This window comes from Cupressus sempervirens, chromosome 1 (assembly GCF_028749045.1).
Source record: "Cupressus sempervirens isolate cs-2001-9-10 chromosome 1, ASM2874904v1, whole genome shotgun sequence".
Lineage (NCBI taxonomy): Eukaryota > Viridiplantae > Streptophyta > Pinopsida > Cupressales > Cupressaceae > Cupressus > Cupressus sempervirens.
Genome location: NC_143118.1, coordinates 383,611,975 through 383,627,936, shown reverse-complemented (window position 1 = coordinate 383,627,936; position 15,962 = coordinate 383,611,975). Strand labels below are relative to the sequence as shown.

The window sequence follows — 15,962 nt, the reverse complement described above, 5'->3', positions numbered from 1 at the left end:
TATGTCCCTAGGGGCCCTATGACCCCTAGGGACGCATTTGGTTGGTTATAATGCATCGAGAGGGGTCATGAAAACCTATGTCCCTAGGGATCTTAGGGCCCCTAGCGACACATTTGGTTGGTTCCAATGCATTGAGAAGGGTCATACATTAACCTATGATCCCTCTCGATACATTTCATGACAATGTATGTCCCTAGGGGCCCTAAGACCCCTAAGGACTCATTTGATTAGTTCTAATATGTCGATAGGGGTCACATGTTAACCTATGACCTCTCTTAACGCATTTCATGACAACGTATGTCCCTAAGGGCCCTAAGACCCCTAGGAACCCATATGGTTGGTTATAATGCATCGAGAGGGGTCATAGATTAACCTATGACCCCTCTCAATGCATTTCACGACAAGGTATGTCCCTAGGGGCCCTAGGACCCCTAGGGACGCATTTGGTTGGTTCTAATGTGTCGACAAGGGTCATAGGTTAACCTATGACCCATCTTGATGTATTTCATGACAAAGTATGTCCCTAGGGGCCCTAGGACCCCTAGGGATGCACGTGGTTGGTTCTAATGTGTCGAGAGGTCTCTCGACACATTTCACAATAACATATGTCCATAGGGGCCCTAGGACCCCTAGAGACGCATGTAGTTGGTTCTAATGTGTCGAGAGGGGTCATAGGTTAACCTATGATCCCTCTTGACACATTTTACAACAATGCATGTCCCTAGGGGTCGTAGGACCCCTAGGGATGCATTTGGTTGGTTCCAATGCATCGAGAGGGGTCATAGGTTAAGACGCATTTCATGACAACATATGTCCCTAGAGGCCCTAGGACCCCTAGGGATTCATGTGGTTGGTTCTAATGCGTCAAGCGATGCATTTCATGACAATGTATGTCCCTAGGGGCCCTAGGACCCCTAAGGATGCATGTGGTTCGTTCCAATGCATTAAGAGGGGTCATAGGTTAACCTATGACCCCTCTCGATGCATTTCATGACAACATTATGTCCCTAGGGGCCCTAGGACCCCTAGGGACTCATTTGGTTGGTTCTAATGTGTCAAGAGGCCCTCTTAATGCATTTCATGACAATGTATGTCCCTAGAGGCCCTTCAACCCCTAGGGACGCACGTGGTTGGTTCTAATGTGTCGAGAGGGGTCATAGGTTTACCTATGACCCCTCTCGACACATTTCATGACAACATATGTCCCTAGGGCCCCTAGGGATGCATGTGGTTGGTTTCAATGTGTCGAGAGGGGTCATAGGTTAACCTATGACCCCTCTTGATGCATTTCATGATAACGTATGTCCCTAGGGGCCCTAGGACTCCTAGGGACACATTTGGTTGGTTCTAATGCGTCGAGATGGATCATAGTTTAACCTATGACCCCTTTCGATGCATTTCATGACAACCTATGTCCCTAGGGGTCTTAGGGCCCCTAGGGACGCATTTGGTTTTAATGCATCGAGAGGGGTCATAGGTTAACCTATGACCCCTCTCAATGCATTTCATAACAATGTATGTCCCTAGGGGCCCTAGGACTCCTAGGGACACATTTGGTTGGTTTCAATGCGTTGAGAGGGGTCATAGGTTAACTTATGACCCCTCTCGATGCATTTCATGACAATGGATGTCCCTAGGGGCCCTAGGACCCATAGGGACGCATTTGGTTGGTTTAACTTATAACCCCTCTCGATGCATTTCATAACAACTTATGTCTCTAGGGGCCCTAGGGACGCATCTGGTTGGTTCCAATGTGTCGAGAGGGGTCATAGGTTAACCTATGACCCCACTTGACACATTTCATGACAACCTATGTCCCTAAGGGTCCTAGGGCCCTTAGGGACGCATCTAGTTGGTTCCAATGTGTCGAGAGGGGTCATAGGTTAACCTATGACCCTACTCGATGCATTTTCATGACAACATATGTCCCTCGGACCCCTAGTGACACATCTGGTTGATTCCAATGTGTCAAGAGGGGTCATAGGTTAACCTATGACCCTTCTCAATGCATTTAATGACAACCTATGTCCCTAGGGGTCCTAGGGTCCCTAGGGATGCATTTGGTTGGTTCCAATGCATTAACCTATGACCCCTCTCGACGCATTTCATGACAACGTATGTCCCTGGGGGCCCTAGGACCCCTAGGGACACATTTGGTTGGTTCCAATGCGTCACATTTCATGACAACGTATGTCCCTAAGGGTCCAAGGACCCCTAGGGACGCATGTGGTTGGTTATAATGTGTCGAGATGGGTCATAGGTACCTCTCTCGACGCATTTCATGACAACGTATGTCCTTAGTGGCTTTAGGACCGCTAGGGACACATTTGGTTCCAATGCGTCGAGAGGGGTCATAGGTACCTATGACCCCTCTCAACACATTTCATGACAACGTATGTCCCTAGGGGCCCTAGGACCCCTAGGGACACATGTGGTCGGTTCTAATGTGTCGAGAGGGGTTATAGGTACCCCTCTCGACACATTTCATGACAATGTATGTCCTCAGTGGCTTTAGGACCGCTAGGGACACATTTGGTTCCAATGCGTCGAGAGGGATCATTAGTTAACCTATGACCCCTCTTGACACATTTCAAACAACCGATGTCCCTAGGGGTCCTAGGGCCCCTAGGGATGCATTTGGTTGGTTCCAATGTGTTGAGAAGGGCCATAGGTTAACCTATGACCCCTCTTGATGCATTTCATGACAATGTATGTCCCTAGGGGCCCTAGGACCCCTAGTGACCCATTAGGAATGCTTTGTAAGGGGTCACTAGGGGCTCTAGGGACATGTTTTCATGAAATGCGTCAAAAGGGGTCATAGGTTAACCTATGACCCCTTTCGACGTATTTCATGATAATATTATATTTAATAATAATATAATATTGTATATTTTAATATAATAATAATATATTATTAGATTATATAACAATAATAATCATATATGTTACTAGATTATAGATTTAATAATAATAACCATATATATTATTATATATAATAATAGTCATATAATATTACTATATATATTTAATAATAATAATTATACATATTACTATATATAATAATTATTATAATTATATATAATAATTATTATAATTATATATAATAATAATAGTTAATAATAATAATCATAATCATATGTAATAATAATATTAATGTCCACACTTCCCCCAAATAAATTTCCCTCTAAAACCCTCCAAAGTTTCCCTCTCAAATTTCTCTCCAAAATTGCAATTGGAAAAATTCTTTTCTCTCAAATTTCCCTCCCTCTAAAATTGCAATTGGAAAATCTTTCCTCTCAAATTTCCCTCCAAAATTGCAATTGGAAAACTCACAGTGATCGAGTACCTGATTTCATATCGGGTATCCGATTACAGATCAGATACCTGATTTTATTTTAGGAATTCAATTAGGCTCGATATTTACCAAGCCTATTTAGTCAACTCAAAAAACGTGTTTGAGAAGGGTTTCACTGACACTCAGAGTTCGAGTAACCATCTGACAATGTTATTTTCATCGAAATTGAATGAAATGAAAAGGGTTTTTTTTATAACACTCTCAAGATTCCATCGATATAATTGTTGTCAAATTCTGAGTGCGATAATTATTTATTAGTTAATTTTCAATGAAGATGATTGTAAAGTGTTGACTGACATACTGATTGAAAAATAGCTATAACTTTCAAATGGTATAACATTTTTAAAAAAAAAAATTGGTAAAGTTTTCAATTAGTTAAGGTGGTCAAACATGAGAGTTTTTTTTTCTGAAAAATTTTTAGTAGAAAATTCATATTTAATTATTTATTTGGAATAAAAATACCCAAAAATATGTGTCACATTCGGGCATGAGTCTACTTTTTATATCTATAATTATATTAAATAATATTATCATTTGATTTTGATTAAGGTGGTCAGACATACACCTACTTTTTATTTTCGTCCTGAGATTTTCATAGTATTGCATTAAAATTCAAACTTTTGACCAGTCAATTTTTTTTCTCCAAATAAGGCCTAGTAGTTTAGAAACTACATTCAATTTCCTATAGATTTTTTCCTTACAACTTTTTGATATAAAGTCTAGAACCACTTTAAAATTATGTGTCAAGTTGACATAACCTTGATTTGCTGATTTTTCACTGCCACTTAAGGCCATAGTTTGGTTGACCATGATCCTGCACATACCCATATATTGTCATCGATTTATAAATCCCCCTCTCAAACTTCTTCCAAAGAATATGCAAATTTTTAGACTATATTTTGTAGATGTTGACCAGACTGGTCCAAACTAGTCCAAACTATGGACATCCATATAATTCATGTTAGATTTCTCCATGTTCAAAGACTTTATTGTTATAAACCCCTTTTAAAAATCATAAAATTGATAGAGGAGTTTTTCAATGATATTTGTTAGTAATGACAATATTCTTGCAGGCCTTGTAAGACCAACTTTCCATAATGATAAGTCAAACCTAGTTCGGTGTTATTCCAAGAAAAACTATAATAATATGAGAAGTAGAAGTCATTATTTGTAACCCTCACACAGGTCAAAGTTGAGAAGGATTTTTTTTTTTTTGAAGGTTGTTAATAAGTTCATATTTTGAAGTTTGCCTAATATCCCTAGGTCTATGGATCAATGAAGACAATATCCCAAGAGGAGAGCAGACTTATTTTCAAATGGATAAAGTGCAAGATAGAAGAACTTAGGGATAAGCCTACATTTATTTCACATATTCATGACATAAAAAATGCTAGAGGTTATGCATGGTTGTGGGATTCGTTCTTTACTCATATTGAGCCTCTTGCATCCAAGGTCCCATTTCATGTTTTTATAGGAAATCATGAATATGATTAGCCATCACAACATGGAAACCTGAATGGGGAAGTAAAATTTATGGGACAGATGGGGGTGATGAATGTGGAGTGCCTTACAACCTAAAGTTTCATATTCCCAATAATTCTTCCCCTCCCACTGGAACTGTTGCTCCAGCCACCAAAAATCTCTACTATTCATTTAATTTGGGAGTTGTACGTTTCTTATATCTATCCACTGAAACAACTTTTTAAAATGGAAGCGATCAATATTCCTTCATAGAACAAGATTTGAAAAAGGTTGACAAAAGTAAAACTCCTTTTGTGGTTGTTCAAGGTCATCGTCCCATGCAAACACAACCTAATTTTTTCGAAGGCTTGTCTGATAGCTTGCCCAAATTAATTAGAACGGAGGGGTTGCTTGGTTAAGTGAAAACTTCAAACTAATCTTAAAAATCACCAATAAACTATAAAGTTGTTGTTGTTTGCTTGTGTAGGAAGTTTCATCTCTTAATTAAACACTACTATTTTATGCTAGAAAAAGATCCCTTCCCTTCATTAGGATAGGAAAAACATAATTAAACCAGATTTACAAAATATTCTTTCTAGAGATTGATTGTTTATATAATTTCTGGCTAAAGGGCAAATGCCAATCCATATATAAGAAAGGAAGCACATTGAGTTCAAATAATTCTTAACCAAATCTTTGTTGAGATTGAAAAAATTAGTCCTTTCTAAGATTGATTTCCATTTAAATGTGTTCCCTAGTTACACTCAAACCTTTGTTGAGATTGAGAAAATCGTTCTTCCTAACATTGACTTCCATTTATATGTGAAAATAGTCCTTTCTAACATTAATTGATTTCTATTTATATGTGTTGCCTACCTACACTCACCACAACAAAACATAAACATGATTCTTCTATATTTCCCAAGAAATAAAATGGATCTATTTAACATTGAAAACATAATAGGAATTTGCTGAATCAAACATACCCAGTCACAACACTAGAGTATATAATACACATTGCATTGCCTAAATATGCACAACTCAAGATGAGAGAAATTTAAAAAATCCCCAATTCCGTCCATGCCGCACAAGAAAATCTCCTCTAGTTTAGGGTATATATCGATCAGGGGCATGTTCCAGAACGTTCCCATTTCGATTCTGGGGATTCTCAAAGATGAATTTGTCTGCATACAACTTTGTGATATTCACATCACAATTTGACTAGCTGTGGAAATCATCTCCTACTTATGCATACAACTTTTTAATGAGGTTTGAGTACATAACTTAGTCTCCCCACGCCAGAAACCTCCTACGCGGGCTGCAATTTATATAGATTTCTCGGCATTGTTTCCAATGTCTATTACATCACCATCCTTAATAAACATCACAAGTCACCAATAAAAAATAACATCACACAATCTGATGAAAAATAGGATGCATTGAAAACTTACATCACATTCACGGTGCCAAATTCCCCGTCTTTCGCACTGAAATGTCATATGGTCGAGAAAAATCATTAAAATGATTTGAATCTCGGGTGAGTTGGGAGTTTTTTCTTTTTTATTTATATTTGTCTCCGACGTTGTGAGAATTCCGACGGGGAGCCATCGAAATTCTGACGTTGTGTGTCCTTTGTCTAAAATTGACGTCAATAATTTAACTAAAAATGTATTAGTGCTAGTGGAATATAATGCATTTCATTGGAACTAATCAAACATGTTGGAAATGCTAGATCTGATAAGGGTACACGATATTTCTTTAATTATTTCAATTATAAACACAAAAAGGAAAAGATTGGTGCCATTAAAGACAAATCTGGTTCTTTTCTTACTGACCCAGCTGAAATATGCAAAGCTTTTAAACATTTTTATGAACATCTATTCAAAGATGATCAATGGCCAGACATTCAAGAGGCTCTAGAAGATATTGTTAAATTTCGCATACCTCAGCGTATAGCTGCTGATTACAGCCGATACCTTGATAGACTCCTTACATTGGAAGAGCTGGAAAATGCTCTTTTTAATATGCCTCCTTATAAATGTTCGGGCAACGATGGGCTTCCTATGGAGTTTTACAAAGCAATGTGAAAACACATCAAAGAAGATTTTTATTACTTATACTTGGAAGCCTTTGAGAGAGGATCCTTGGGTCCCGCTATTAATGGTGGTATAATCAAACTTTTGCCCAAAGGGAAAAATGAAGATTCTATTTCAGGTTGGCATCCCATTACACTTTTGAATACTGCCTACAAAATTATTGCAAAAGCTCTTGCTAATAGGATTAAATCGGTGGTGCAAGAAATTGTTCGACTTAAACAAACTGGTTTTATTGTTGGTAGATATATTCTTCATAATTTGATTTTAGCATGGGAAACATGTGAATGGGTTCAACAAACGTGTCAAAATGCTATTCTTGTCAAACTCGATTTTGATAAAGCTTATGATAGAATCCGGTGGAATTTTATTTTGAGCATGCTCAAATGGTTGGGGTTTGGTCCTAAACTTCAAGCTCATGTTCGTATGTTATTTCAAGATGCTAACTCTCGAATCATTATCAATAATATGATGACTGATCCGTTTCCTCTTCAGCGATCTATTCATCAAGGATGTCCTCTTGCCCCTTACCTTTATGTTCTAACTACTGATGCATTAGGCTATATGTTGCAAGGTGCAAGGAAGCTGAAACTTATCTCAGGTGTTTCTATTCCTCAAAGTTCTGTTGTTATTAACTCGCATTATGCTGATGACAACTTATTATTTTTGGAAAACTCTGAGCAAGAGATCTCTAATACTTTGGATGTTTTGGAAATATATTGTGTTGTCTCTGGCTCTAAGCTAGCTCATGAAAAAATAGAATTTTTGATGATTCGAGATGGGCATATTCCCCATTGGATTCCACATGAATGGAAGCATATTAAGCATTGTGAAATTATGAGATATCTCAGAATTCCCTTTGGTCTAGGAGTCACTCTCTCTTATATGTGGACTTGGTATCTTAATAGAGTCAAATCCAAACTTTTTAATTGGGGTAATAAATTTCTGTCTCTTGCTAAGAAAATCCAAGTTGCTAATAAGATTTTTTTGGCCACGCATGTTTATTATTCATTCAGTTGGATGCCCTTCAACAAAGGTTATGAGGAATTAATTAAAATCATTAGACATTTTTTATGGACTAAATGGGATGGCAGTAAGGGATTTATATCTACATCTTGGTCTCATTGCATACAACCAAAGCATAGAGGAGGCTTGGGATTAATTGACCCGAAAACCTAAGGGTCTTGCTTGGCAACAAAATGGATTATTAGAGTTGCTAAAGGGGATGAACCTTGGAAAGTTCTCATTCGGAATAGGATATTTCTTGCTACGATTAGAGGCAAATGGCAAGGAGTGGGGTGGCTGGACAAGTTACTTCACACTCCCTTCTTCTCTATTAAGGCCTCACCTTCTCTCTAGTCATTTTGGAAAGCTTAGCAAAGGGTCAACCATCTTTTTAAATGGAGAGATGGCTCTCTCCAACATGGTTTTAGCTTTTCCACTTCTTCTATTTGGTGGAATAGACATATATTGTATCATGATCAGCCTTTGGCCTTGAGTTTTCCTAAATTATCATTTGCTGTCCAAAAAAGGCATTAACAAGATGGGAGATCTTTGGGACTTCAATATTTTAGATTGGCTGCCATGGGATGTCATTAGAGCCCAATTTAATCTGAACAATAAATACAAATCATTTTTTATCTTTGTGAAATCTCTAGTGCCTCCAGAATTGTCTATGAAATTGTGTACCCCAATTTAATGCAATTTCTTCAAGGACTGGCTATGGCTTTCAACATTTCCTTTCTTGCCTTTTCCTTTGAAGAAAATATATTTATAGTTGCTGCCCAATCTTCCCATGAAGTCTCAGTTGAACAGCAAATGGAATTGTAAATTTAGTGAAAAGTTTTGGGCAAAACTCTCAACTAAAATTTGGAAGTCAAAGATTAACACGAAGGCACAATTAATGGCTTGAAAGATATAACATTACAAGTTACCAGTTGGTAGTAGGCTAAAATGTATCATTGTTAATCCCATTAATTGTCCTTTTTGCAAGAAATCTGAAGACATGTGTCACATCTTTGGGGCTGTTCTTTTGCAAAGAAGTTATGGAACTCTGTTTTTCATTGTCTTCCTGCTATCTTTTGGCATTACCTTAACTGGAAGGAGGCTTTACTTGGAGTTGGGCTTCAAAACAATGTCATTTCTGAAAGTGTTCGACAAACCATCTTATTGCACATCTGGAGAGTCCGTTATAAAGTAGCTTTTGATAACTCTTATGATCATCAGGAATTTGCATTTCTAAAACTTTATTTAGACATATTTTATTGTCTTGCTTCTATTTTCTCTCAATTGCAGGCGAATTCTAGGAAGAGTACCACAACAATATATCAGGTCCAATGTATCTAGCACCAAGTAATTTAGCTAATCAAGAATCAACAAAATGGGGTGCTTCATAGTCTATAGACTCTTATCTGAATTTTGATAAATTGTATTTGAAATTGTGCTCTCTTCTCTATGTACCCCTGTGGGCTGTTTTTCCTCTTGTTTCTCCATTGTAATGTTGTCTTCATTCTCTCGAGCAGTTTTTTGTGATCTACTATTCTTACCTTTGTAATTTGCATTATTTCAATATTTAAAAATAAAAAAACATGTTGGAAATGCTACTAGCCAATTCATAAAGTTATGGATTGTTGTCTAGTTGTAATTATAAGGAAATGAACCTTTCTTTGAGTAGTGAGTTTTATAAAGTGTGCTTGAATGGAAGTGTGTTCCCATTGTAATAGGCTATATTCTTAATAGGGTATAATTTGTTGTGGGTTTTAGTCCTATTACAGTTTTTTTCCTAAGTGAGTTTCAACAAAAGAATCTTAGTGTTATGTGATGTGGATATGTCCTTGCATGGTCTACATTTTGATATATGATTTAATGGTTTAAAAATGCAAGTAGGTTAAAGTTACTAAGGTTGGGTCACAACTAATTCACCACCTCACCAGTTGTGTGGTGTAGTTACTTCTACACAAAAGTCTTAACCCTCATGCACATACATCCTAGTAGTGGTGCATAAATGAGACAATTATGAACCCAAAAAGCTAAAAAAATAATGATTATTGGTACAAGTGAAACTTATTAATGAGATTTTAGGTATTAGTTTGTTGTCTCCTTTTAAATTAATAATCAAGGGATTGAGTGGACAAAGAGTGCATGCATGTAGGAATGTATTCAACTACTAAGGCTTTTCCCCTAGTGAGATTTTATACAACTAACCCTCTTGCTCTTCAATGATAGAAACATTGAAATCTATCAAGGAGTATATTTCAATTCCAACACACCCTCTAAGATACATTCATGTCAAGATTAAAAAAAATGGTATCAAATTCAAAATTTCAAACATGTAACATAGTATATTTCTAATACATTTTACATATAATAGAATTACAAGGGGAAAGGACGGTGGTAGTTGCCCACACTAACTTCACACACCGTAAGCTCTTGTACATCATGTCAAATTTCAAAATAGCTTCTTTTTTTCTTTCTATATATGACTTAAATATTACAACTATGTGTTTGACTTCCAATTAGTTATTGCAAGAGGTTTCGTTAAGAGCACAAAGGTCAAAAAGTGGTCATTTAGAAGTGATGCCCAATACCTATTCATCAACATCCCAATATTTGTGTGTTACAAACACCAAAACAAAATTTTACAAAAAATCTAATGTATATTCTTTTGATGATGTTACTAAAATAGTTGCACAACTTCTCTATTATATATATTCAATGGTTAACTACTAAGTGTGAAAGTGAGTGATTATTGATACATGTGGAGTATTTTAGAGGCTTTTAATGATCATGTATTTATAATTTTTAAACAGTAACTATGAGATTAAATGTACAAGAGTTAGAAGATTATTGGAATATGGAAAGTTACTTGATCTTTTCCCCTTTGATATATATAGTTACTTGATCTTGAGAAGACCCAACACTTCACCTCTATAAGAATCAACTAGATGCAATGGGTGGTAAGTCTTCCATTTTACTCTTGTAAGGGTCTATTTGGTTGTGATTTGAGAATTGACATTCAGAATCTTGGATTTGGGATTCTCAAACTTGAAATTTACTATATTACGGTTTCTAGAATTTATTTTGGGACCATTTGGTTCAAACCCAAAAATATTTGATATTCAGAATTTGTTATTCCAAACGTGTTTGGTTTAAAATATGAATATGTGAATCGAAAAATGAATATACAAATTATAGTGAGAGAGGCAGTTCGTATCTCCAATTTGTTCAAGGACATGTTCATGGTGCTTCCAACTCTACCCATGTTGAAAATGCCGATAAAAGAAACCCATATATCTTAGTTGAAGTCACTACTAATTATGTAGCCTGTGATAAATGAAACTGAATAGAGAGCTTCTCCGCATTACTCTTGAGTATAATTTGGCCAAAGTTTGACATACCATAGTGTGGGCTCATGTCCTCCTTTGAATATGTGAGCATCGCTTGGAGAACAAATACATTTCCTAATTTTTCAATGACTGGATCAACAAAATGTCCTTTAATCAAAACTAATTCCTCTTCGTAATTTCAATCTTCAACACACAAAAGCAATGCAACTTCTCTTACTCAATGGGTAATTGGAACATCTGCATATATGCTTCTTGTGTGTTTTGTATCACCTACATAACATTATGAAAAACTAGTTGAGTGGATGAGGGTAGCAATATGCAAACTAATTGTTTAAATGAGTTGAAAATAGAGTATGATATGTAAATAAAAGAACATACCCAAATTACAAGTTGCAGATGGTTGGATTTGTATGACAAGCATGTACCCCAAACAACTTTCATGGTGAGCATAGACATTTAATGTTGAGTTTTCACTGTTTCTTATGACAATAATATGCATTTGCAATCTCAAGTAATGAAAACGCAAATATTTTTCTGGAATGACATTTCACATACAAGAATGTATTTACCAAAAGAAGCATTTATTTGATTCTCCATAATTTTCAAAAAATGGGATCTAAAACATGGATTCTAAATAACAAGCATTTTGAGGGGAGATGCAATTCTTGTTTGGGGGTCAAATAAGGATACCAAATCCATATTTCTCCGATTTCCAATTCCCATTTTGTAGACACAAACAGTGGATTAGAAAATTTTGAGGATTCATAATCTACACAGTGGAATCCTAATACCAATATATAAAATTTAGCTCTTGGAAAAAATCTTCTACTTATCAATTGATGAGTTAAAGGGGGGTCTATAATGAATGATTCATAATGTGCAACACTTGATAGAGGTCTTGCGCATGAGTTAGAAAGTTAAGTAGGTTTGATCTTGGAGGAAGTTCCATGGTTAATTGTGCTTGAGTTAGAGTTATACTAAAATGACATAGCTTCTAAAAAAACCCAATGTCCCATCTCTTATAAGCATCACCTAAATACATAAGTACTAAATGTTCCATTCATTCTCATAAAGAAATTTGCATAAATATTTTTTTTTAAAACAGTGTGGAAATATTGGGCATAAAGAAAAGATTAAAACAAGTTTAAAGCTTATTTGAACGAGCCTTCCGCTCGCCGAAAGCCCGCTAGGCGAGGCGCGAGCGAAGAACGAGCCACTCGTCCAATTAAAATAGTGTGTACGTATGGAGAAGAGGCGGGCAGGTCGTATCGTACGTTGTATTTGAATTCTGTGGTGTACATTGCAAATCTCAATTCTCTCCCTCCCGTACTACAAATTATGATAGATCGAATACCTAATTCTCAACCCTGGTTCTCTTCCCTTTACTGTATCCATGGCACTCAGATCTCAATCTCTTCATTTCAGCTTATTGACCCTGTTTCTGATCCTGCATTTTGTAGAGAGTGAGAATGAGAGCATGTACGATGTCTTGGAGAAATATGGATTCCCATCAGGCCTCCTTCCAGATACAGTAGCAGCCTACTCCATCGACACCAACAGTGGTCGTTTGCAGGTGCATCTAAAGAAGACGTGTTCTGTTTGGGTGGAAGAATACTCTTACAATATCCGTTACAAACCCTCCATTACAGGGATTATTTCCTACGGATCTATTTCAAATCTTCATGGCATCACCATCAAGAAGAACGCCTTTGTGTGGTTGTCCATAACAGATGTCTCTGTTGCAGAAAATGGGGATCTGGAGTTCCAGATTGGACCTGTCACAACTTCTTTTCCACGTAGATACTTTCAAAACAAGCCCGTTTGCCAGCGAGTAACATTCTCTAATTCAGTTTTGTCAATTTTTGGGCGATTTCGATCTGTAGATTCCAAACATTTTACTGATTAAACGTTGATTTGGGGTTTCAAGTTTCTTCCTCATCGTTTTCATTTATTTGTCTTGTACAATCAATCTGTAGAATACATCAGCGCATTCAATGATGGTTATATTGGGACTAGGAATCGCAATGTGTTAGTTTTACGGCATCAATTATTGTAGGTAAATGAGGATTGCTGGATTGCTAATATTTTCACCAGAGGAAATTTTATGTTGGATATAATATTCCCGATTTGTCGACAGCCTCATCTCATTTTTTCTGAATACAAATTTAGGCTCAGTTGTATTTATTTCTTGCATATATTGTTCTTCTTACATTCAATTAAAAACCCCCAAATTTTATTTATTTGTGTAGTTCTATAACTATTTGTAATCATTTCTGTTCTGTCTGGCAAACAGCTTCTATCATAACTGCAGAAAATTGCCATATTAAGCTGCTTAATTTCTAATCATGATGGCAAAAAGGATGCAGATAATGTAAATGGTGAATTATGTCTTGGACAAGGTGTATACCAATATAGTCTAAACAAGTTATCGATTTTTAGAATTGTGTTCGTATTGAATCTATTGACGCTTTCTTAACATTTTAGATTGGCGTAATTCAACGAGGTATTAGTTTGTGGCCTCAGCGAATCCCAGAAATTTTAATCTTTACAAAAATAAAAATAAAAACACCAACATGCCTCCATGATATTGCTTGATCCTATTTTGATTAAAATAATCTGGATCAACTGCAACACTTCCAAATATCAATCTGCGATAATTCTTTCCCATGCAGTACATTTAGTAACGATGTCTGACAGAGCAATAAGAAGCCATCAAATTTCACAATCAGTTCTGTTTCTGTTCCCTATAGTCTGGACACTTAATATAGACAGCAAAATGGCCCCGAATTCGAGATACTATTAGGAGGCACTTCAGCATCTAATTGCTCTTGTAGTACTGCCCTTGAAGAGCTTTTACAAACGAAAGGATGTTTTGCCGCCCAGCTTTAGGATTCATAGCAAGAACATAGTTTTTCAGCAAAAATATGACTTTTAGGCAATGCACTTAGAAACTGATTCGATAACAGCTTCAATTTGCAGGTGCTAGTCGTCACATCAATACCCATGAATCCTGATAAAGCTCACACATTGACTCTCGAATAGAAGTAAAGATAGATAATGTTCTGGTTTAACTTAGAATTTAAAGTAAGACTGGAACTTCTACTTCTTTCAATCGTATGGCGTGCCACCTACAATGTAGACATTTGCAACATGCCTAATCTGTTTTGGTAGCCTAAAATATTCAAATAGAAGTAGATTAATATATCATGCTACAAATCACACTAGGAAATTGATATGGAGGAGGGAAAATTTTTTGCAGTGAGAAGATAAATTAGGGCACAATTTTTAACATGGTTAATTTGATAATTCAAATTGTGATATTGTTATCAAATTTAATTGTGTAGATTTTGAGTCAAATTCATTGATCTATGTTTTATGAGTAGCGGTTCACACGAATCTATTTCTCATGAGAATGAATGGAACACTTAGCACTCATTGAATCTAGGTGATGCTCATAGAAGTGAAAGCCAGGACTTCCCTGGAGATCACTCATCTCAGTACTACTCTAGCTCGAGCGCTCTTAACTACAGATTGCGTTATGAACTATTAATTAGAAAGCCTATCAATTGAAAATTAGAAAGCCTATCAATTGAAATTTAAGTTTACTTTAACTACATCTCAACTTTCTCCAAGAGAAGTGAAACAACAGGCTATCCAATTAACATTTAACAATTACAAAACAGAGGAAGATACTATTCAATTAATATTTAACAATGAGAAAACAGAGGAAGAAAATTAACACCAGCAAGTGGCGTATTGGTAATCTGGGTGGGCACCCAGAGTGTTCTTATATACTGATTGTTCCAAATTCGTTTGAACCCAGAAGTCCAGGGTTCAGAATTATATCCACCTAGATTTGCAATAATATAGAAAGAATCATAATCTTCCTCGGCATCCAGAGCATTCTGATGCGCCGAGTCCAGTGTTCAGAAATATATCCACCCAGATTTTCAATAATACAGAAACATTTGTAATCTGACTGGACACCCAGACTGTTCTGATATGCTGATTAATCCTTTTGAGCTCAGATGTCCAATTTTCAGAATATATATACACAGATCCCCAACAGTACAGATATAACCATAATCTGGATGGGAACCTAGGATAATATCATATGGTGATTGCGTCAAATCGGTTTGAATCAGAAGTACGGTGTTCAGGAATGTATCTACTCAGATTTCCAACAATGTAGAAATAATCATAATCGGGATGAGTATCCAAACTACTTTAATATGCTGAATGTTCCTATTCTGATGATTCAACTCAAGTTTTCAACAAAAATAATCACAATTTGGTTGGGCACCTAGAATATTCTGATAAGCTGATTGGTCGAAATCTGTTTGAATCCAGAAATCCAGTGGCAAGGGATATATTCACCGAGATTTCCAACAATATAGAAATCATCATAATGTGGCCAGAATATTTTGAATTGCTGCATCGAATTGATTTTAACAAAAACTCTAGTGTGCAGAATATATTCGCTCAGATTTCTAACAATATATGAATAATCATAAACTGGCCAGATTGTTTCGAATTATTGTGTCAAATTGATTTGAACATGAAATGCAATGTTAAGAAATATATCCATCCAGATTTCCAACAATATAGAAATAATCAAAATTTGGCTGGGCATCCAAAGTATTCTTATGCGAATTGTTCCAAATCTGTTTGAATAAGAAGTTCAGTGTTCAGAATATATCCACTCAG

The 15,962-nt window shown here is 36.2% G+C and overlaps 1 protein-coding gene across 1 annotated transcript; it reads left to right on the top strand.

The window, feature by feature from the left end:
• The first annotated feature begins 12,417 nt into the window (after positions 1-12,417).
• LOC149577883 (uncharacterized) lies at positions 12,418-13,448 on the top strand. Its single transcript, XM_089826219.1, has one exon. The coding sequence runs from the start codon at positions 12,649-12,651 to the stop codon at positions 13,159-13,161; it is 513 nt and encodes a 170-aa protein (XP_089682345.1). The 5' UTR covers positions 12,418-12,648; the 3' UTR covers positions 13,162-13,448.
• The last annotated feature ends 2,514 nt before the right edge of the window (positions 13,449-15,962 follow it).

What these genes read in the sequence shown, in the direction of transcription:
- LOC149577883 (XM_089826219.1), top strand. Translation starts at nt 12,649, where the DNA reads ATGGCACTCAGATCTCAATCTCTTCATTTCAGCTTATTGACCCTGTTT.